This window comes from Neofelis nebulosa, chromosome 13 (assembly GCF_028018385.1).
Source record: "Neofelis nebulosa isolate mNeoNeb1 chromosome 13, mNeoNeb1.pri, whole genome shotgun sequence".
Classification (NCBI taxonomy): Eukaryota; Metazoa; Chordata; class Mammalia; order Carnivora; family Felidae; genus Neofelis; species Neofelis nebulosa.
Window position 1 is genome coordinate 66,085,713 of NC_080794.1, and position 23,876 is coordinate 66,109,588.

At 37.4% G+C, this 23,876-nt stretch overlaps 1 protein-coding gene across 4 annotated transcripts in view; it reads right to left on the bottom strand.

Moving 5' to 3' along the window:
- The window catches only part of NT5C2 (5'-nucleotidase, cytosolic II), a 101,431-nt gene that overhangs the window by 71,458 nt on the left and 6,097 nt on the right, over positions 1 to 23,876 (bottom strand). For 2 of the 4 annotated variants that reach the window (XM_058697642.1, XM_058697644.1), the window contains one exon: positions 3,067 to 3,191. In XM_058697642.1, coding sequence (XP_058553625.1) covers positions 3,067 to 3,167 — 101 coding nt within the window. In that variant the 5' untranslated portion in view covers positions 3,168 to 3,191. Of the gene's footprint in view, positions 1 to 466; positions 795 to 3,066; positions 3,192 to 21,504; positions 21,773 to 23,876 lie in introns of those variants that run through there. The other 2 variants (XM_058697643.1, XM_058697641.1) reach the window with 2 other exon arrangements.

The window sequence follows — 23,876 nt, forward strand, 5'->3', positions numbered from 1 at the left end:
CCTCTGTATAAAACCTGATACTTGTTTTTAACTTGCAGTTAAAAAAAATCATAAACACTTCTAATTCTACCAGTGTGCCAAGCTACAAATACTACAAAATAATTTTATATAGGTACACAAATACCTTTTTACTCCTTAAACATATATAATAATTTAACTCTGAGTAGAGAAGAAATTAGAGAGGTTTAAATAAGCACTGGAATGGCTTTGGAGGCCTAAATTTCAATTTAAAAAATCATTTTGGAAAAATATAAAGAACTTAAAGACAAAGTGATTACAAGGTCTTTTAAAATAAGGCAAAAGACTGCTTAACCAAAAATTCACAGGCCCAATTGTTTATCAGACCTCAGTTCAACATGATAAAACCACTGCTGAATTCATAAGCTATATTCATAAAGAACCAACTTACTTACAGAAATTCTTCTGTACTATAATCATCAAAATTTAAAAGGAAAGAAACAAATACCTGATTTCAGCACCCTGGGCACAGTCAACGTCGAGAGAAGATGCAAAATCTAATTGTTCCATTCTTGGATTTGATAGATACAAATTGTGATCTATACTGATCACTATCAGATTCTCAGTGTTAAACAAGGAACTACCTAAGAGGTAGTTGTCTAACTTGCCTCCTTGAAGCCACTGTAACATCTGAGCAACTCAGCCTATCTTCTGACCATAGAGCAAAACTATTCCAATGAAGGGTTTGGCTTGATAATTATCTTCAGCCTAGAAGACTCAATAACCATAAGGAAATGAAAGACGTACAATAGTCATACATTCTGAAGGCCAGTTTCTTAAAAATGACTCATGACCATCATTTTTAAGACTAATATTAGCAAGAAAAAAGCCAGAAGTTAGATGTCTATTTACTTAACTAAAAATATTTAGCTTCTTCTAAAAAGGGAATTCTAAAGCATCACACAGTGTATAGTTTATGATAAATGATCATCAGAGTCTACCTAATTCAACCAGTGATAAATTACCAACTCCAATAAATGTCTTTAATAAAAAACCCTAGAAACAGAATATTCTACAAACTTATTTAACTAGAAAACTAAAATAAATTCCTTTTAAATGATTTCTATTAAAAATTTTTAATTAACAAAAGCAAATACTTGCAAAAATTCAAGAACCCAAATTCTACATTAAAAGGAACATCTGCAATATACGACAAGATGGATAAACCTTGAGAACACTACGCTAACTGAAATAAGTCTGTCACAAAAAGACATACTGTATGATTGTACTTATATGAATACTTGGAGTTATCAAAATTATAAAGACTGACAGTATAATGGTGATTGCCAGGGGCTGGAGGAGGAAAGGGGAGTTATTGTTTAATAAGTATAGTATCAATTTTACAAAATGAAGTTAGAGGGATGGATACTGGTGATGGCTGCACAACAGTATGAATGTACTTAAAACCACCGAACCATATGCTTAAAACAGTGAAGACGTAAACTATATGATGTGTACACTTTACCACAATAAAAAGGAAAAAAATGTTTTAAGTGATCTAAAAATTCAAATCCTTGAAGATGTTTTTCTCCTGTTTCTATTATTTCAGATTGTACTCTACTATATGAAGGCTATAGGGTGCAGAGCCAATCTACAATCTTACAGGAAATATCATTCTAAATGAGTCAGAAGCACTCAGGCTATATATGACATACTACATACAATTAGGACATGTGATGTTTACTCGATGATCTCTCTTCATTGCACAATTCTAGCCCCTGTTTCTACTGACAAACATGTTACATCATAACCAAATGTATGCAGCATAAACACTAAGCAAATAACTGAACAAGTATAAAACACCTGTATATTTCCTCTTTCCTCCAACCTAGAAACAAATGAGTAATTATGAGTTGTTGTCGGTTCCTGGAGTTCCCATACAACTTTTTAGCACTACCAGTACACCAGCATTTCTTTCTACTTATACCTTGCTTACCCAAGATGGGAAGCCAGATAGTTCTAGTAGGGACCAGGACTTTGTATCCTATTAATTTATAGAAAATGTAAACTTCTAATTTCTGTCTAAAAACAAACGATTTCTAAACACAGTACTTCTACGTATTTTGGCTACTGAAGGTTTAGGGAGAAACAGCCACTTAATTGACTCCATTAAAAGTGGCATATAAAAATATTTACATTTTAAACTTTTAAAGGATTTTTAAAAGGATTTAGAGAAAATATTAGTCTTAAGATAATAAATGTTGCTAATACTCAGCATTACCACATTCAATCTAATACACAGTAGCCAGGAGAGACAATTTCAAAAAATCTATTTAAAAACTATAATCAGTTTGTAGCAAATATCAAATAAGAATTTCATTCTTATTTTTAAATGTTTCTACTTACTTTTGAGACAGAGAGAGCATGCACACAAGCAGAAAAGGGGCAGAGAGGGGGACAGAGAATCCAAAGTGGGCTCCACACTGAAAGCAGAGAGCCCAATGCAGGGCTCGAACTCACTGTGAGATCATGATCTGAGCCAAAGTCGGAGGCTCTTAGTTGGTTACTAAGCCACCCAGGCACCCCAAGAATTTCACTCTTATTAACTAAGGTACAGAGCGCCTGGGTGGCTCAGGCAGTCAGTTGAGCATCAGAGTTCAGCTCAGGTCATGATCTCACGGTTCATGGGTTTTAGCCCTGCGTCCTGCTCTGTGCTGACAGCTTGGAGCCTGGAGCCTGCTTCAGATTCTGTGTCTCCCTTTCTTGCCCTCTCCTGCATGTTCCCTCCTGCGTGTTCCCCCTCTCTCCCTCTCTCTCTCTCTTAAAGAAATTAAAAAAATGTTAACTAAGGTACAATTCTCCAGCAGCTGAAGACTTTCTTCAGTTAAGGACTTTTATTAGTAGATATATTAAAACACAGCAGCAGCAGTATGGTGTACTAGCGCTTAAAAATCTAGACTCTAGACTAGGTTTGAACCATAAACTGGCCTTATAATCTATGTAAATTGCCTAACTTCTCTACACATTAATTTCATCATCTGTAAAATGAGGACAATATGTGCCCACTTTACAGAGCTGTTTTGAGGATTAAACAGACAAAATACTTACCGATGATAGGCTTCTCGCCGATACTTTTTCAGGGCATGCTTATCCATGTTAGCAGGCATATCCGCTGCATTCTGTAACCGATCACTCCAGGAGGTTGACATTTTATTTCAATTGTATGCTGAATTCTAGAAAAGAAAATCAGTAGTTTAGTAGCTTAATGTTGGTATCTATTTACTGTTATCTGATTTTTTTAAAAATCAGAAAAACTCTAGATTGCAAATTTACTGATATAATTATCTATTTAAATATACTGAATATGGTAAATATACTGAAAAATTATACTTACCCTTCTAAACTATGTCAATTTACAAAAATAATTTCATATGTTAATTTCTATCCAGACAGATCATATTCCAAATAATTAAGCATGACTGCCAATAAAAACTAACTTCAATCCTAGATTCTAGAAGAGACCTAGACAACAGATTTGTGAAAATATATTAATTTTCAGTTAATATAGGTTTCAAAATATGTAAAGTAAGCAACTCTTTAATTCTCTTTTTTTTAATGTTTATTTTTGAGAGAGAGTGCAAGTGGTCGCACTCTTGTGTGCACAAGAGCACAGGAGGGGCCGAGAGACAGAGACAGAAAGGCAGAGACAGAGACAGAGAGAGAGGAAGAGAATCCTAAGTAGGCTCCTTGCTGTCAGGGTGGAGCCCAACATGGGGCTCAAACCTAAACTGTGAGATCATGACCTATGCTGAGATCAAGAGCCAGACACTCAGCCCACTGAGCCACTCACACACCCCAGCAACTCTTTAATTCTAATCAACACACTAAGCTCAATCAATGGGGGTAGAATTGCAAGTAATGAATGTCTGATTTCTAATTATAGCATGCTTTTAAATTTTTCTACAATTATCTTTCAGCTGGTATTAAAGACTATGGACTAGAAAAAAAAAAAAAAAAAACTAAAGCATTTTACCTATTAGAATAAACATCTAAAATAAGGTGAGCATGGGGAGCCTGGCTGGCTCAGTGCAACATACAAGTTTTATTTTAATTTTTTTAATGTTTATTTTTTTGAAAGAGAGAGAGCATGAGTACAAGCAGGGGACGGGCAGAGAGGGAGACACAAAATCAGAAGCAGGCTCCAGGCTCTGAGCTGTCAACACAGAGCCTGATGCAGGATCTCGAACTCTCTCGAACTGGGAGCCACCCAGGCACCCTGGAACATGCAACTTTTGATCTCAGGGCTGTAAATTTGAACCCAAGGTAGGGTGTAGAGATTAAATCTTTTTTTTTTTTTTTTTGAGAGAGAGAGAGAGAGAGAGAGAGAGAGAGTGTGGGGAAGAGGGACTGAGGGAGAGGGAGAGAGAGAATCTCAAGAGGGCACCACACTCAATGTGGAGCCCGACAGAGGGCTCAATCCCACAACCCTGGGATCATGACCTGAACTGAAATCTAGAGTCAGTCAACCGACTGAGTCACCAAGGTGCCCTCAAAATAAAATATTTAGGGGAAAAAAAAAAAAAAAAAAAAGGAGTGCCACAGAAGTGCCTGGGTGGTTCAGTCAGTTCAGTTCAGCGCCCAACTCTTGATGTCACTTACGACATTAAGTCAATTTTTAAATTTTGTAGGTTTTTTTTTTTTTTTTAAATAATTCATTGAGGTGAAATTCAAAAAAGTTAAACCATTTTAAAGTAAATAAGTCAGGGGCACCTGGCAGGCTCAACTGGAAGAGCATGTGACTCTTGATGTCAGGATTGTGAGTTCAAACACCACTTTGGGGGGCGACTGGGTGGCTCAGTCGGTTAAGCATCCGACTTCGGCTCAGGTCATGATCTCACAGTCCGTGAGTTCGAGCCCCATGTCGGGCTCTGTGCTGACAGCTCAGAGCCTGGAGCCTGCTTCCAATTCTGTGTCTCCCTCTCTCTCTGACACTCCCCCGTTCATGCTCTGTCTCTGTCTCAAAAATAAATAAACATTAAAAAAAAAAAATTCAAACACCACTTTGGGTGTAGAGATTACTTAAAAATAAAATCTTTTATTTTTTATTTTATTTTTTTTTAAATAAAATCTTTTAAATAAATAAAGTCAAAAAATAAAAAATAAGTCAATGGCATATTCATAACATTGTGCAATTTCTACCTCTATCTAGTTCCAAAATATTTCCATCACTCCAAAGTAAAACCCCTTACACTTTAAGCAGTTTCTCCCTCATCCCCCTTAGCCCTCAACATGGCAACCACCAATCTGGGTTCTGTCTCGACAGATTTATCTATTCTGGATATTTCATATAAATGGAATCATGTAACATGTAACCTATTGTGTCTGACTTCTGTCATTTAACATAATATTTCTCATTTCATCCATATTGTACCAAGTTTCCATTGTACGTATTTATCACAATTCATCACAATTGATGGATGTCTGGACTATGTCCACCTTTTGGCTACTGTGAATAGTGCTGCTATGAACAGGTACAATGTATTTACGTAGCAGTCTCCAATTCTTTTGAATATATATTTAGGTCTGTGAGTTTTTAAAGTAACCATGATCTCCAAACACTGTTTACAGAACAACAGTACTGGTATTTATAAAAGATTCTAGTTAAAATCTTTTTTCTTTATTTATTATGAGAGAGCAAGAGAGAGAGGGCATGAACATGAGAGAGGGGGGGGGAGGTGCAGAGAGAGGAGAAAGAATCCCAAGCAGACTCTGTACTGTCAGTGCAGAGCCTGACGTAGGCCTTGAATGAACGAACCATGAGACCATGACCTGAGACGAAATCAAGAGTCAGATATTTAACCGACTGAGCCACCCAGGTGCCCCTCTAGTTAAAACCTTATTAAAGTTTAAAATTAACTTGAGAGGAAGTTATTTGTTAGACTATTATAATTAAATCTAGACATACTATAAGGATTTTTTCTTTTAATAAAAAAAGATTCATGTAACAAATCTGGACCATTTTGTGGACCAAAAAGGGAGAAATTTAGAAGTGAGAATTATGATGGAACATCAATGATTTCTGGAATAGAGATTGGGAAGAGGACCAGAAATATAACTTACATGTATTTAACACTCAGATATGAAATTTGTATTCTATGGTAAATTAAGAGAAATCAGAATAGCCATGCATTAAAACAAGACTTCAACTGTAATTATGGTCCATCCAATAAAGCAAGGGAAATAAAATTTGTTTATTGTTGAGGTTTTTTTAAATTGTTGAGGTCTTAAGGAAATTCCAATTTTTAAAAATCTCAATATTCACAAAAGGCTACTTCTTAACATTTTTTCTTTTTAAATTAGGGAGATGTGCAGAAGGTGAGCTCTCTGATCTTCATTTGTATAATGATTAGTACACACGGGTGAAGAAACCCATTTGAAGCCTGAAAAAGAACCAACCAGAGTTAAAAGGAAACAATCTCTGAAGCTCATGCAGGTTGGGAAGAGTTCCCATCCCAAGTAGCCAGAATGAAAAACCTCATCACTAACACAGTATTGAGTAGAGTACAGTTGGAAGGGTTTGTGTGGGGCAAAATCATCAAGACTAAACATTGCTTTCATCCTGCCTAGCAAAAGTTAAAAGACCTGAAAGGACCAAACTGCTTCCAAGTACCTCAACCATGCCAAAAAACAAAGTTTAAACATATTCATAAGAATACAAAAATATCCAGCAACCAACAAGGTAAAATTTATACTGTCTGACATTCAATCAAAAATTATTAGCATTCAAAGAAATAGGACAATATGACCTATAATGAGGAGAGAAATCCATCAATTGCATAAATGACACAGATGATAAAATTAGTACAAACATTTAAAAATGACACCTACAATTATCTGAGATGAAAAACATGCTGGAGGGGTGGCTGGCTGGCTTAGTTGGAGAGGCATGGGACTCTTGATCTTGGGGTTGTGTTTATTTAAAAATAAAATCTTAAAAAAAATTGTTTTTAATCATGCTGCAATGGTATTGGCACAAAAACAGACACATAGACCAATGGAATAGAATAGAAACCCCAGAACTAGACCCACAAACTTATGGCCAACTAATCTTTGACAAAGCAGGAAAGAACATCCAATGGAAAAAAGACAGTGTCTTTAACAAATGGTGCTGGGAGAACTGGACAGCAACATGCAGAAGACTGAAACTAGACCACTTGCTCACACCATTCACAAAAATAAACTCAAAATGGATAAAGGACCTGAATGTGAGACAGGAAACCATCAAAACCCTAGAGGAGAAAGCAGGAAAAGACCTCTCTGACCTCAGTCGTAGCAATTTCTTACTTGACACATCCCCAAAGGCAAGGGAATTAAAAGCAAAAATGAACTACTGGGACCTTATGAAGATAAAAAGCTTCTGCACAGCAAAGGAAACAACCAACAAAACTAAAAGGCAACCAACGGACTGGGAAAAGATATTTGCAAATGACATATCGGACAAAGGGCTAGTATCCAAAATCTATAAAGAGCTCACCAAACTCCACACCCAAAAAACAAATAACCCAGTGAAGAAATGGGCAGAAAACATGAATAGATACTTCTCTAAAGAAGACATCCGGATGGCCAACAGGCACATGAAAAGATGCTCAACGTCGCTCCTCATCAGGGAAATACAAATCAAAACCACACTCAAATATCACCTCATGCCAGTCAGAGTGGCCAAAATGAACAAATCAGGAGACTATAGATGCTGGAGAGGATGTGGAGAAACGGAACCCTCTTGCACTGCTGGTGGGAATGCAAATTGGTGCAGCCGCTCTGGAAAACAGTGTGGAAGTTCCTCAAAAAATTAAAAATAGACCTACCCTATGACCCAGCAATAGCACTGCTAGGAATTTACCCAAGGGATACAGGAGTACTGATGCATAGGGGCACTTGTACTCCAATGTTTATAGCAGCACTCCCAACAATAGCCAAATTGTGGAAAAAGCCTGAATGTCCATCAACTGATGAATGGTTAAGAAATTGTGGTTTAGGGGCGCCTGGGTGGCTCAGTCGGTTAAGCGTCTGACTTCGGCTCAGGTCATGATCTCATGGTCCATGAGTTCGAGCCCCGCGTCGGGCTCTGTGCTGACAGCTCGGAGCCTGGAGCCTGCTTCAGATTCTGTGTCTCCCTCTCTCTCTGACCCTCCCCCGTTCATGCTCTGTCTCTGTCTCAAAAATAAATAAACATTAAAAAAAAAAATTTTTTGGGGGCGCCTGGGTGGCGCAGTCGGTTAAGCGTCCGACTTCAGCCAGGTCACGATCTCACGGTCCGTGAGTTCGAGCCCCGCGTCAGGCTCTGGGCTGATGGCTCGGAGCCTGGAGCCTGTTTCCGATTCTGTGTCTCCCTCTCTCTCTGCCCCTCCCCCGTTCATGCTCTGTCTCTCTCTGTCCCAAAAATAAATAAAAAACGTTGTAAAATTAAAAAAAAAAAAAAAAAAATTTTAAATAAAAAAAAAAAAAAAAAAGAAATTGTGGTTTATATACACAATGGAGTACTACATGGCAATGAGAAAGAATGAAATCTGGCCCTTTGTAGCAACGTGGATGGAACTGGAGAGTGTTATACTAAGTGAAATAAGACAGAGAAAGACAGATACCATATGTTTTCACTCTTATGTGGATCCTGAGGAACTTAACAGAAACCCATGGGGGAGCGGAAGGGGGAAAAAAAAAAGAGGTTAGAGTGGGAGAGAGCCAAAGCATAAGAGACTCTTAAAAATTGAGACCAAACTGAGGGTTGATGGGGGGTGGGAGGGAGGGGAGGGTGGGTGATGGGTATTGAGGAGGGCACCTTTTGGGATGAGCACTGGGTGTTGTATGGAAACCAATTTGACAATAAATTTCATATATTGAAAAATAAATAAATAAATAAATAAGTAAATAAAAATCATGCTACATAGGATGAATAGGTTATACATGAAAGAAAACATTAGTGAAGTTGAAGAAAAAGCAATAGAACCTATTCAAACTAAAAGAGAGAAAAGGACCAAAAAAAAAAAAAAAAAAAAATTAAGAGCACCAGTGAGCTGTGCAAGTTCCAAGCACCTTGACATATGTGTAATTGGAGTCCACAAAGGAAAAGAGAAAGGACGAAAAGAGAAAAAAAAAAAAAAAAATTAAAGAAACAGATAAAAAATTTCCAAATTTGATATAAACCATAAATCCATACATTCAAGAAAACTCAGCAAACCCCAAGCACAAGAAACATTAAAATTACATCAAAGCACATCAAAACCAAATTCCTTAAAAAGTGGTAAAGAGAAAATATTAAAAAGGAGCTAAGGAGAAAATAAACACATTATTATTTTTTTTTTTTAATAAATGTTTATTCGTTTTTGAGAAAGAGAACATGAGCAGGGAGGGGCGGGGGGGTAGAGGATCCAAAGAGGGCTCTGCACTGACAGCAGCAATCCCAATATGGGGTTCAAACTCATGAACCGTGAGATCAGGACCTGAGCCGAAGTTGGATGCTCAACTAACAGAGCCACCCAAGCACCCCAAAAACACATTCGTAAAGAAGAAAAAAGGAGATTTCTCATCTGAAACAGTGAAGCCAGAGGAAAGTGAAGAAATACCTTCAAAGCATTGAAAGAAGTGTCAACCTAGAATTCTATACGTGGCAAAAATATCTTTCTGAAATAAACTTTTTCAGACACATGAAAGCTGAAAGAATTCATCACCAGCCAACTAAAAAAATAAATAAATAAATAATTTAAAGAAGTCCAGGCAAGAGGAAAACAATACCAGATGGAAATCAATCTACACAGAATAATTATAAAAGATTTTTTTCTATGTTAAATTTTTTTTAAGTTTATTTATTTATTTATTGAGAGAGAGAGAGAGAGAGAGAGAGAGAGAGAGAGAGAGAGAGAGAGAGAAAGACAGGGTAAGCACAAGCAGGGGAGGGGCAGAGAGAAGGAGAGACAGAATCCCAAGCAGGCTCTACGCCATCAGCACAGAGCCCAATGTGGGGCTCAAACTCACAAACTGTGAGATCATGACCTGAGCCAAGATCAAGAGTCAGATGCTTAACCAACTGTGCCACCCAGGCACCCCATTCCTATGTTAAATCTGTTTAAAAGACACCTATTTAAAGCAACAGTAGTAACAAAGTATTGTGAAGTTTATTATATAACTAGAAGTAAAATGTAGGACATCAATAGCCCAAAGGTGGGTAGGGGGAAAATAAAAATATACTATTGTAAGATTCTTATAGTGTACAAGAAGTAGTACAGTAACACTTGAAAGCAGACTGTGACAAAGTAAACATGCATACTATACACCCTAAAGTAATCACCAAAATTACACAGAGTTATGGCCAGTAAGGCAACAAAAGACATAAAATAGAAACAAAAAAATAATCAACTTAAAATAAGAGTTAAAAAGAACAAAAGGAAACAAAAAAAAAACAGGACAAACAGGACAAAATAGCAAGGTAGTAGAATTTTACTTAACTATATTTTTAAAAATTGCACTACATTCAAAATGCCTAAAAACTCCAATTAAAAAGAAGCTCTAGTGGGTATATTAACATTAAACAAAGTATACTTCAGATCAAAGAATCACTATGTATAATTGATAAAAAGGTCAATTTGCCAAAAAGATACAGCAATTACAAACATATGCACCCAACAATAGAGCTCCAAAACACATGGAGCAAACATTGATAAAAGTGAAGGAGGAAACAGATAGTGCTACAATAACTGTTGAAGACTTAACTACTGATAAGGATATTCAGGTCTACAACAACACTATAGACTAACTACACCTAACACGCGTATAGGCCACTCCGCCTAACAACAGAGTACACATTCTTCTCAAGTGCTCAATCACAAAGCTAGTATCAATACATGTTTAAAAACTGACAAAAAATGCAATCATACAAAATATCTTCTACTACCACAATGGAATGAAGCTGGAAATCAGCAACAGGATGAAAAACCTTATGACTCACAAATACACAGAAATTAAACAACACTCTTTTCAACAACCAATGGATCAGAGAAGAAATCACAAGGAAAATGTGCGTGTGTGCGCTCATGCGCACTCTCTCTCTCTCTCAAATAAAAAATAAAGAGGCACCTGGGTGGCTCAGTCAGTTAAGCATCTGGCTCCAGATTTCAGCTTAGGACATGATCTCATGGTTTGTGAGTTCAAACCCTGCAACTGGCTCTGTGCTGACAACTCAGAGCCTGCTTGGGATTCTCTCTCTCCCTTTCTCTGCGTCTTCCCCACTTATGATAAAAATAAATAAATAAATAAACTTAAAAAAAAAAACAAAAAAGAGGGGAAAAAATCGCAAATCAATAACCTATGTCTTGAGGAATTAGAAGAGAGAGACCAAAAAAAAAAGGTAAATTAACTAAACCCAAGCCCAGCAGAAAGATCAATGAGAACAAAAGTTGGTTCTTTGAAATGACCAACAAAATTGACAAACCTTTACCTACAATGACTAGGAAATAAAGAGATAAGATTCAAATAACTAGAATCAGATGAAAGTGGGGACATTATTACTGACATATGTACACAGAAATAAAAATCAAATCCATCAACATATTAAAATAATACATCACAACCAAGTGGTGTTGGGTCCAAGAACACAGGATGACTTATCTTTCTCTTCTTTTTTTACTTAATTTATTTATTTTGAGAGAGAGAAAGCATGAGTGGGGTAGGGTCAGAGAGAGAGGAGACAGAGAGAACCCAAGTAGACTCTGTACTGCCAGATCAGAACCCAATGTGGGAGAGATCATGACCCCAGCCTAAGTCAGATATTTAACCAACTGAGCTACCCAGTCACCCTGGGATCATTTATCATTCTAAAATCAGTCAATGAGAGGGGCCTGGGTGGCTCAGTCAGTTAAGCACCAGACTTTGGCTCATGCATCATCTCATGGTTGGTGACTTTGAGCCCAACGTCGGGCTCTGGGCTGACAGCTCAGAGCCTGGAGCCTATTTCAGATTCTGTGTGTCCCTCTCTCTTCTGACCCTCCCCCACTTGCTCGTGCGTGTGTGCGCGTGTGCTCTCTCTCTCTCTCAAAAAACAAAAAAATTAAAGAAAAATTTAAATCAATGTAACAGAAAAACAATATATCATCTCAATACAGAGCAAACAAGTACAAGACGAAATCCAACATGCTTTCCTGATTTAAAAAAAAAATAAATCTCAGCAAATTAGGTATAAAAGGGAACTTCTTTAGTATGATAAAGTGCATTTACCAAAAACCTACGGCTAATATAATATTAATGGCGAAAGACTGAATGTTTTCTCCCTAAGATCAGACAAAAGAGATGTATGCTGTCACCACTCAACATTGTACTGAAGGTTCTATTCTAGCCAGTGTAATCAGGCACCTGGCAGGATATATAAAAATTAATATAAAAATTAATGCAAGGGGTGCTTGGCTGGCTCGGTCAGTAGAGCATGAACTCTTGATCTTAGGGTCATGACTTCGAGCCCCATTTTTGGCACAGAGTTTGCTTTTAAAAAAAGTAATTCATAATGAATGATAGACCTAAATGTAAAACCTGAAACTCTTAAACTTTTAGAAGAAAACATAAGGGAAAATCTTTTTTTTAATGTTTTTATTTATTTTTGAGACAGAGACAGAGCATGAGCAGGGGATTTTTTATATTAAAAAAATGTTAATGTTTATTTTTGAGAGAGACAGAGACAGAGTGCAAGCAGGGGAGGAACAGAGAGAGAGGGAGACACAGAATCCGAAGCAGGCTCCAGGCTCTGAGCTGTCAGCACAGAGCCCGATGCGAGGCTCAAACTCACACACTGTGAGATCATGACATGAGCTGAAGTCAGATGCTTAACCGACTGAGCCACCCAGGCACCCCTAAGGGAAAATCTTTGAGAGCTCTTGAGTTAGTAAAAATCTCCTGGTTTCCACACCTAAAACACAATTGATTAAATAGGTTGATAAATTAGATCCCATCAAAGTTTATGGTTTCTGCTCTTCAAAAGACACTGTCTGGCACAAAAACAGACACTCAGATCAATGGAACAGAATAGAGAACCCAGAAATGGACCCACAAATGTATGGCCAACTAATATTTGACAAAGCAGGAAAGAATATCCAATGGAATAAAGACAGTCTCTTCAGCAAGTGGTGCTGGGAAAACTGGACAGCGACAAGCAGAGAAATGAACCTGGACCACTTTCTTACACCAGACACAAAAATAAGCTCAAAATGGATGAAAGACCTCAATGTAAGACAGGAAGCCATCAAAATCCTCGAGGAGAAAGCAGGCAACAACCTCTTTGACCTTGGCCACAGCAACTTCTTACTCAACACGTCTCCAAAGGCAAGGGAAACAAAAGCAAAAATGAGCTACTGGGACCTCATCAAAATAAAAAGCTTCTGCACAGCGAAGGAAACAATCAGCAAAATTAAAGGCAACCAACAGAATGGGAGAAGATATTTGCAAATGACATATCAGATAAAGGGTTAGTATCCAAAATCTATAAAGAACTTATCAAACTCAACACCCAAAAAAACCCAAATAATCCAGTGAAGAAATGGGCAAAAGACATGAATGGATACTTCTCCAAAGAAGACATCCAGATGGCCGACCGACACATGAAAAAATGCTCAACCTCACTCATCATCAGGGAAATACAAATCAAAACCACAATGAGATACCACCTCACACCTGTCAGAATGACTAACATTAACAACTCAGGCAAGAATGCAGAGAAAGGGGAACTCTTTTGCACTGCTGGTGAGAATGCAAACTGGTACAGCGACTCTGGAAAACATATGGAGGCTCCTCAAAAAATGAAAAATGGAACTACCCTAAAACCCAGCAATTGCACTACTAGTTATCTATCCAAGGGATACAGGTGTACTGTTTCGAAGGGGCACATGCACCCCAAGGTTTACAGCACCACTATCAACAATAGCAAAAGTATGGAAGGAGCCCAAATGTCCATTGACCAATGAACGGATAAAGATGCGGTATGTATGTACATACATGTACATATACACGATGGAGTACTACTCGGCAATCAAAAAGAATGAAATCTTACCATTTGCAACTACATGGATGGAATTGGAGGGTATTATGCTAAGCGAAATTAGTCAGAGAAAGACAAATATATGAGTTCACTCATATGAGGACTTTAAAAGACAAAACAGATGAACATAAGGGGAGGGAAACAAAAATAATATAAAACCAGGAAGGGGGACAAAACATGAGACTCTTAAATATGGAGAATAAACAGAGGATTACTGGAGGGGTTGTGGGAGGAGGGATGGGCTAAATGGGTAAGGGGCATCAAGGAATCTACTCCTGAAATCATTATTGCACTATATGCTAACTAATTTGGATGTAAATTATAAAAAAAAAATTAAAATTAAAGAAAAAACTAATTAATTAATTAAAATAATAAACATAAAAAATAAAATAAAAATCAGTGTATGTAAAAATAAATAAACACTAAAAAATTTTTTTAAAAAGGATTCTGTATTTTGTCAAATGAAAAAAAAATACACTATTAAGGAAAAGACAAGCTACAACAACAAATTCCCAGGCTCATGGAGCTTACATTTTAGTGGAGTCGGATAATAATCAAATATATAATATTGTGCCAGATGATCGTAAGTGGTATATGGTAGAAGTCAAATAAATAAAATGAAGAAATAAACAGTGACAATGGTTACACTACAGATAGAAAAACCTTCCAAGACCTCTATGAAGAGGTGACATTTGTTCAGAGACCTGAGTAAAGTGAGGGAATAATATATAAAATAAAACAAACAATAAATCAACTTACCACAGGTTCGCATTATAAGCTATGTTAATATGTTTTGTACCTTAGGGTTTACATGTGTATGAGTGATGCAAAATATTTAAAATATTTTATTCCCTTAGAAAGTTTTTTAATTTTTTTAATGTTTATTTATGTTTTGAGAGAGAGACAGAATGTGAGCAGGGGAGGGGCAGAGAGAGAGGGAGCCACAGAACTCGAAGCAGGCTCCAGGATCTATGCTGTCAGCACAGAGCCCGACATGGGGCTCGAACTCACAAACTGAGATCATGACCTGAGTCCAAGTCAGATGCTTAACCAACTGAGCCACCCAGGCACCCCCCCCCCCCTTAGAAAGTTTAAATATTGTCTCTTCAATCTGGTTGGTATATTCAACTTATTACGCAGGTCCCTTTCATTGCTAACAGAGGGCTAAAAACAAAACAAAATTGTATTTTCATATTGCATTTCCATTAATATATTTTCTATCTCTGGGCACCTGGGTGGCTCAGTCAGTTAAGGGTCCAATTCTTGGTATCAGCTCAGGTCATGGTCTCACAGTTCATGGGATCAATCCCAAACAAACCTTTTTGGGATTCTCTTTCTCTCCTTCTTTCTCTGCCCTTCCTCCAAGAACTGGCATACAGATGTGCCCGCCCGCTCTCTCTCTCTCTCTCTCTCTCAAAATAAATAAAATAAACATTAAAAAATATTTTTTGGGGGGCACCTGGGTGGCTCAGTCGATTAAATGTCCAACTCTTGGTTTGGGCTCAGGTCACGATCTCATGGTTTCACGAGTTCAAGCCCTATGTTAGGCTCTGTGCCAGCAGCGCAGAGCTTGCTTGAGATTCTCTTTCTCTCCCTCTCTCTGCCCCTCCCCTACTTATGCTGTTTCTCTCAAATAAATAAACTTAAAAAAATTTTTTAAAAATATATTTTCTATCTCTCCAGTAAGGGAGAGGGGAGATAAGTTACAGTACGGGAGAAAATATTTGCAAATTACACATCTGAAAAAGGATTATATCCAGAATACACAAAGAGCTCTCAAAATACAGCAATAAGACAAACAATTATAAAAATACAGGCAAAAGATTTGAACTGATGTTTCTTTTTTTTTTTTTTTAATGTTTATTTATTTTTGAGACAGAGAGAGACAGAGCATGAACAGGGGAGGGGCAGAGAGAGAGGGAGACACAGAATCTGAAGCAGGCTCCAGGCTCTGAGCTGTCAGCACAGAGCCCGACGTGGGGCTCGAACTCACGGACCGCAAGATGGTGACCTGAGCAGAAGTCGGCCGCTTAACCGACTGAGCCACCCAGGCGCCCCGATGTTTCATCAATCAAGATAGATGGCAATTAAGTACATGAAATGATGCTCAAGGTCATTTATCATCAGGGAAATGCAAATTACTACAGTAATATTCCACTACATTACTATTAGAAAGCTTAAAATTTTTAGAAGACTGACCATGCCAAATTTAGTGATGAAATAGAGCAACTAGAACTCTAATACACTGCTGATTGAAAATATAAAAATGATACAAGCATTTTGGAAAAGTTTTCCATTTCCTTAAAAGTTAAACACGTATCTACTATGTGGCCCAACCTTTCTACTCCTAATTATCCAAGAGAAATGAAAGCAAATGGGGTACCTGGGTGGCTCAATCAGTTGAGCGTCCAACTTTGGCTCAGGTCATGATCTCACACAGTTTGTGGGTTCGAGCCCCGCTTCGGGCTCTGTGCTGACAGCTCAGAGCCTGGAGCCTGCTTTGGATTCTGTGTCTCCTTCTCTCTTTGACCCTCCCCCACTCATGCTCTGTCTCTCAAAAATAAATAAATGTGAAAAAAAAATTTTAAAAAGAAGTGAAAGCAAATATAAAGACTTATACACAAATATTCATAGCAAGTTTGTTTGTAATAACCATAAAGTAAAACAAGCCAAGCATCTATGAGCAGGTGAACGGATAAACTGTAGTACATCCATACAATGGAATAATACTATGCAATTAAAAAAAAAAAAATGAACTACTGGGGCTCCTGGGTGGCTCAGCTGGTTAAGCATCTACTTTGGCTCAGGTCACAATCTGAGGGTTGGTGGGTTTCTGTCCCACATGGGGCTCCACACTAGTCTGAAGCCTGCTTGGGATTCTCATGCTCTCCTCTCTCTGCCCCTCCCTTCCTGGTGCTTTCTCTCTCAAAATAAACAAACTTAAAAAAAAATGAACTACTGATATACAACATGAATAAATTTCAGAATTATGCTAAGTGAAAGCAGACAAACAAGACTGCATACTACATGATCCTGTTTACATAAAATTCCAGAAAATGCAAACTAATCTGCAGTAACAGAAATAAGATTAGTGGCTGACTGAGGTGAAGGAGTAAGGCAAAGAGAGACTCAAAGAAACTTTGGGGAGGGATATGTTCATTATCTTAATTATGGTGATTGTTTCACATGTGTACACATACATCAAAACTTAGTGTATACTCTAAATATGTGCAGTTTATTGCATATATTTATACCTCAATGAAACGGTTTTTTAAAGTCAGGCTTTTTCTTTCCTCAAAAATTAGAGGTAGAGGAGCGCCTGAGTGGTGGCACAGTTGAGTGTCCAACTCTTAATTTCGGCTCAGGTCATGATCTCCCAGTTCCTGGGATTAGCCCATGGGCTCCTTGCTGAGTGCTGAGCCTGCTTGGGATTCTCTCTCTGCCCTTCCCCCACTCTTGCTCTCTCTCAAAATAAACACACACAAAAATGAGAGGTAGTAACTACACTAAGAAAAGATTTTCCCCACAGATTTTAATTTCTTTATTCAAATTATTATAGGGAAAATTCAAAGCACTTTCCTGGGTCATTCATGGACGTCAACAAAATACCTTTTCTTTGGGGCACCTGGGTGGCTCAGTTGGTTGAGCGTCCAACTTTGGCCCAAGTCATGATCTCAGTTTGTGGGTTCGAGCCTCGCATCGGGCTCTGTGCGGACGGCTCAGAGCCTGGAGCCTGGTTCAGATTCTGTGTCTCCTTCTCTCCCTGCCCCTCCTCCACTCGCACTCTGTCTCTCAAAAATAAATAAATGTTAAAAAAAAAATGAAAAAAACCATTTAAAAAAATACCTTTTCTTTTGTTGTTGTTGTTTTTTGAGAGCTGACGGTGAGGGGCAGAGAGAGAGAGAGAGAGAGAGAGAAAGAGAATCTTAAGCAGGCTCCACATTGAGCACAGAGCCCAATGTGGGGTTCTATCCCACAACCCTGGGATCATGACCTGAGCAAAAATCAAGAGTGGGATGAGCAGGGCACCTGGGTGGCTCAGTCTCTTAAGGATCCAACTCTTGATTTTGGCTCACATCATTATCTCATGGTTCATGAGATCAAGCCCTGTGTTGGGCTCCACACTGACAGTACACAGCCTGCTTAGGATTCTCTCTCCCTCTCTGCTCTTCCCTTGCCTGCATGCACTCTCTCTCTCTCAAAATAAACAAAAAATATATATTTTTTGTTCAACTGACTGAGCCATCCAGGTGCTCCAAAATGTATTTTCTTTTAAAAATTCAAGTTACAGACTCTCACAAAGAGAACATAAAACTTTAACTAAAATGTGAACATAAATTATTAAGTAATCACATTATCACTAATATGGAATAAAATCTGCCATGAAGTCTATACAGTTATGTGAAGATAAGGGGTAAGATTTTTTAAATAATCATCTTCAAATAATTCCTCATATGACAATTTTACTATGATCTTATCTAACACTCATCTTAACACTATATGACAGACTTATGAACACTATCCAGAGTCAATCTATCTAATGCTTAACTATTTTCTTTAGTAATATTAGAATTAAAGATGATGATACTTTATCAATTGGCCAAAAAAACCAAAACAAAAGAGACAACAGTTCTAATAAGTAGGTAAATATTTCATTTGTCACTTGTTTACAGTATCAAGCTTAAGAGGAGTTTTATTCAGTAAGGTACAGTAGTGACTAATACGGAATAAAAAGCTCAAATTATAATTCCTTTCAAACAATAGTGGTACAGTTAGAAAATTCTTTGTTTCAACATAAAATACACAGCCTACAAAATACTTGTCCCTGAAGAGTAACAACTGAAACGAACTTTCAAGCATTTGAAATATTGTTGTTTCACGTAAAAATATTTCAACATACCCGCTCCTTTCACCACTAATGATGTCACCACCCCCCTATCCCTGCCCCACCCCTTAAAAGGAAAAACAGCTGCCCCAACGGCTCCAGGCAACTAATGAAAACAGGAAGCAAAGAGTAACTGAATCTAGGGTAAACCTGGTTAGTAAAACCATTTTAAATGTTTCAGCTCACATCAGTAATTTACTTGGAAAGAAGTGAGTAGCAAGTAAACACATATGTAGCACAAGTCTATCTGGCAAAGTGCTTAATATATATGATATACTGAATCAAACATTCATTGTTCACCAGAATAAGTAGGTCAATCTAGATAACAGAGTAATGATAACAGCAAGTAAGTATGAACACTCAGGGTTTTACTAAACTTCACTGGAATTTATTTTGTGTTTAAATATAAAACTTGAAATTTCTAAGTTTTATAATCAACCATTCTAAGAACACTGAACACCGCTCTGAAACTTGGGTGGAAAGAATAAGAATAATTTTGAATGGTCTCTTCAAATTTTCTCACCAGCTTGAAATTTATTTTAATCTTCATAAATACAACTTTAACTGCATATTACATATATTAAACTAGTTTATGGAAAAAGAAGAGTTAAAGATAATCCTCCATCTGTAAGGCCTGGTATTGAACTAAATAAGGAGGCACATTGTATCTGTGTAAATGTGAGCCTGAGTGTGTGTAAAGTAGTAAAATTACTTTATTACAGTTGACTTTTTAAAAACATTTCCTTTGTTATGATACTAAGGATACTTACAAAATATTTCATATGACCTTGTTTTCCTTATGTTCTGACAACTTGCTAACAGCTTTAAATACACAATCTATATAATTAATACAAGTTATATATGAACTGTAAGGTATGTTGAACCAGAAGAATACTGACAATACTGCTGTGGGCCATTTCTACTGAAAGGAAAATGCACATCTGTAGAATCACTTTTACTGGCTGGTCTAACAGTAAGGAACAGGCTTCTTGCCTACTGCAAACCCTTGATAAGTCTCCACTCAGCATCTGTTTGATAAGTAGGCATACTTTACACATGGCCCTTGATAACGCTATTCCTTGACCAATGAGCAAGTAAACCAAGAAAGTATAGTGGTAAGTCAGTTTTAACATTACGTATGGCTTAGGGTCCCCTCTGTAACATGACCACAAACAAACCAACAAACTTACAAATGTATTCCCTAGAAAACAAGGGGAGTCAGATACAGGTATAGATTAATTTATCTAACAGTACTGGTGAAAATCTAAATTATAAAATCTATAGTTAATAGCACAGGAGCCAATGGCAGGCTGCCCCAGGATGGGCCACCATTTTCAGTTAAAAGCAAACAAAACCTAGCAGATTCAGAAGCTCTTTACCTGTCCCTCAACTGCCTGCTTCTATCAAGAAGAGAGCTAATAATAGAAACTCCTCTAAGAAACTTATCTTCATAACAAGGCAATCTTTGTCTTCCAACCATCTCCTCTCACCTTCCTGCTCAAGTTCTCTCTCCCCTTTGTATCTCCTCAAGCCCCTACCCTTCTCCTCAGCACATATAAGCATCATGTTGTCCATCTCTGGAATTTCTACGTCTGTGTGGAGTCCCCCTATGTATGCTATTAAATTTGATTTTTTCTTGTTAATCTGTCCCATGTTAATTTACTTCTTAGTCCAGCTAGGACTCTGAAGGGCAGAGAAAATTCCTCCCTCCCGACAATTGTGTCACCTCTAACTCAAAGAACAGCACTTTCAAACAAACCACAGCTTTGAAAGTATTTTTGTAACTCCTTCTAATCATAAAATATGTGAAGAAAATAATCACATAAAATATTTTGAGATATTTTCCCCAAAAGGGAGACTCCTTAAAACTGTTGTATTAAAATAAAACTGTGTTAAATGTTTCATTACCTCTTATCTTCTGAACACTTCGTAACAGCTTTTTGTTCATTTTCATTTCATTAGTTTCATTCAGAGTTCTATCATTTACCCTGCAAATATACTATACATTCCTGTAAAAGGCCAGCATTCATAGTTTGCACACCAAGTGAAAGCTAACAAATTGCAACTAACAAACTTGCGCACATATTATTTGCTATTCTCATACCCTTTTTCTTTTTTTGCACATTAACACTTCCAGACATGATACATTTTGATAGTAAGAGTCAGTCTCTTTCTCTAAAATAGAAGACCATAAGGTGAGATTTGTTTTGTTTTGCTGCTGTTTCCCAGTTCTTTTAACGGCGACTTGATACACACAGGCAGAAAAAAATGGAGCTCCTACGAGGACTTGATACACACAGGCAGAAAAAAATGGAGCTCCTAGACCTATACACTTGGCAGCTCTTTGCTCTTTAAAAGCTAATTCTTGTGTAAGCCTGAAAATGCAAGAATTGCACAAGTTCCTTTTAACGCTCTAAAACAGTCTTTGTGAAATCTTACTTTTGGTTCAGAAACGCATAAGAATCTTGGCTTGATTAACGTAATATTTTGCTAACATTTCAACATCAGGCCTTGGAACAAAAGCTTCTTTGTTCTCTGATGGAAAATAACAAAACTGAGAAGAGATCTTGTCAAGTGAGAAATGCAGTACCTGTTGCCTTGACTATCTGTTCTTCTTCAAGCAATAATATGTTCCAATTTCTAGTCTGAAAGGAACTGGAAAATACAAATTTACTTCACATGTTCCTAAAGTTCCTAAATATACAAGGGAGACCTGAATTTTATTATGTTCTCCTAAACATTCTACCACTGCTACTCCTGGAATTCTGTTACTTGAGCCATATCATACACAATACAGTATTTTTGTTCTATATCAACATATGAAAGTTTCTTCTAACAATGTTTTGAGTAACACCAGACCTTCAACAATAACATGGTTATTGACACAAAGAAAAAGAAAGCATGTAAAGAAGACATTTTTTTTTTAATTTTTTTTTTAACATTTATTTTTGAGACAGAGAGAGACAGAGCATGAACGGGGGAGGGGCAGACAGAGAGGGAGACACAGAATCAGAAGCAGGCTCCAGGCTCCGAGCCATCAGCCCAGAGCCCGACGTGGGGCTCGAACTCACGGACCGTGAGATCGTGACCTGAGCCGAAGTCGGACGCTTAACCGACTGAGCCACCCAGGCGCCCCAAGAAGACATTTTAAATGAATGCGCTTGAGGATATGTAGTATGCCATCTATTTCTTTAAAATATTGCTATAATTAACTAAGGTCTTTCAAAAGCATAAAGGTAACTAAGCCTGACATTTTTTACATTGAGCCAATATACAATTCTTTGCACCTTTAATAATAATTCTTGAACATTCTTTTAAAAAGGAGGTAAAAATTGTTTGATTTCAAAAAGAACGAATTATTTTACCCATGAGTTCCTGGCTCATCATTCAACTTTGTTCTAGCTGTAATCTTAACTCTCACCAAAAAAAAAAAAAAAAGATAAAAATCAGAAAGGCAGAAATAATCATCACAGTATTTTCACTTTTTGGTTTATAAATTCATTTATGGATTAGTCTGCTTATTTGGTAAAAATTCAGAGATACATAAGTTCAATGCCTTAATAATGCTAACATAACAGCTAACATTTACTAAGCATTCACATTTTTTCATGTATTATTCTAAGCACTATACATATTTCATCTGACTTCTCACAACCACCATATGAGTTAGGTGCTATTATCTTCATTATACAAAGAAGAAAACAGCATTGGGAAGTTAAATAATTTCACCAACATCACAGAATTCTACTTATGATGAAGAGCGTACATTCTAGAGCCACAATGCCTGGATTCAAAATCTGCCTCCAACACTAATTTAACTAGCTCTATGACTGAGCAAATTACACAATCACTTCAGTTTCTTTCCTCCACTCCAAAATGGCCAGATTTGGAACCAGGATTCAATACATTAATAAGTGCAAGGTGCTAAGAACACCAGCTGACACATAGTGCTTAATAATTCTTTATAATGCTAGAGCCCATGATGTTTAATATTTGCAGCCTCTGCACAATGTAGTACAGTGGTCTCTCTTTCTTAGTGGTTTTCCTTTCCATGGTTTCAGTTATCTGGTGTCAACTGCAACCTCCAGAAGCAGATGATCCTCCTTGTGTTATAGTCAGAAGATCAATAGTAGCTTAAGGTTACTTCACAATGCCTATGCCATTCACTTCATCTCATCTTGTGGGCACTTTATCATCTCATGTCATCACAAGAAGGGTGAGTACAGTATAAGAAGATACTCTGAGAGGGGCGCCTGGGTGGCGCAGTCGGTTAAGCGTCCGACTTCAGCCAGGTCACGATCTCGCAGTCCGTGAGTTCGAGCCCCGCGTCAGGCTCTGGGCTGATGGCTCGGAGCCTGGAGCCTGTTTCCGATTCTGTGTCTCCCTCTCTCCCTGCCCCTCCCCCGTTCATGCTCTGTCTCTCTCTGTCCCAAAAATAAAAATAAAAAACGTTGAAAAAAAAAAATTTAAAAAAAAAAAAAAAGAAGATACTCTGAGAGAACACATTCACCTAACTTTTATTACAGCTTTGTTCTACAAAACAACTGGCCTGGACTCTTCAAATACATCAATGTTTAGAAAACAAACAAAAAGCTGGGAACCTGCGGTGGATTAAAAATAATTAAAGGGACATGGCAACTAAATGCAATTAACTCGTGATCTCAGACTAGATCCGGGCACCAATGAATTAGGTTGAAGAATACTATACAGGTCATTATTGGAACCGCTCTGAAACTATTTTTTCCTGTGAAATTTTTAACATCCGCCATATATTAGATAATAATGTTACCTCCATGTTAAATGTGTAGTTTTACGGGACATCTTTGTTTTTAGGGTATTCAGGTAGATCATTTGAGGAATGAAGTGTCATGATGTCTGCGACTTACTTTTAAATGGTTCAAGGAGCACCTGACTGTCTCACTTAGTTAAGTGTCATGATCTCACAGTTCACGAGATCAAGCC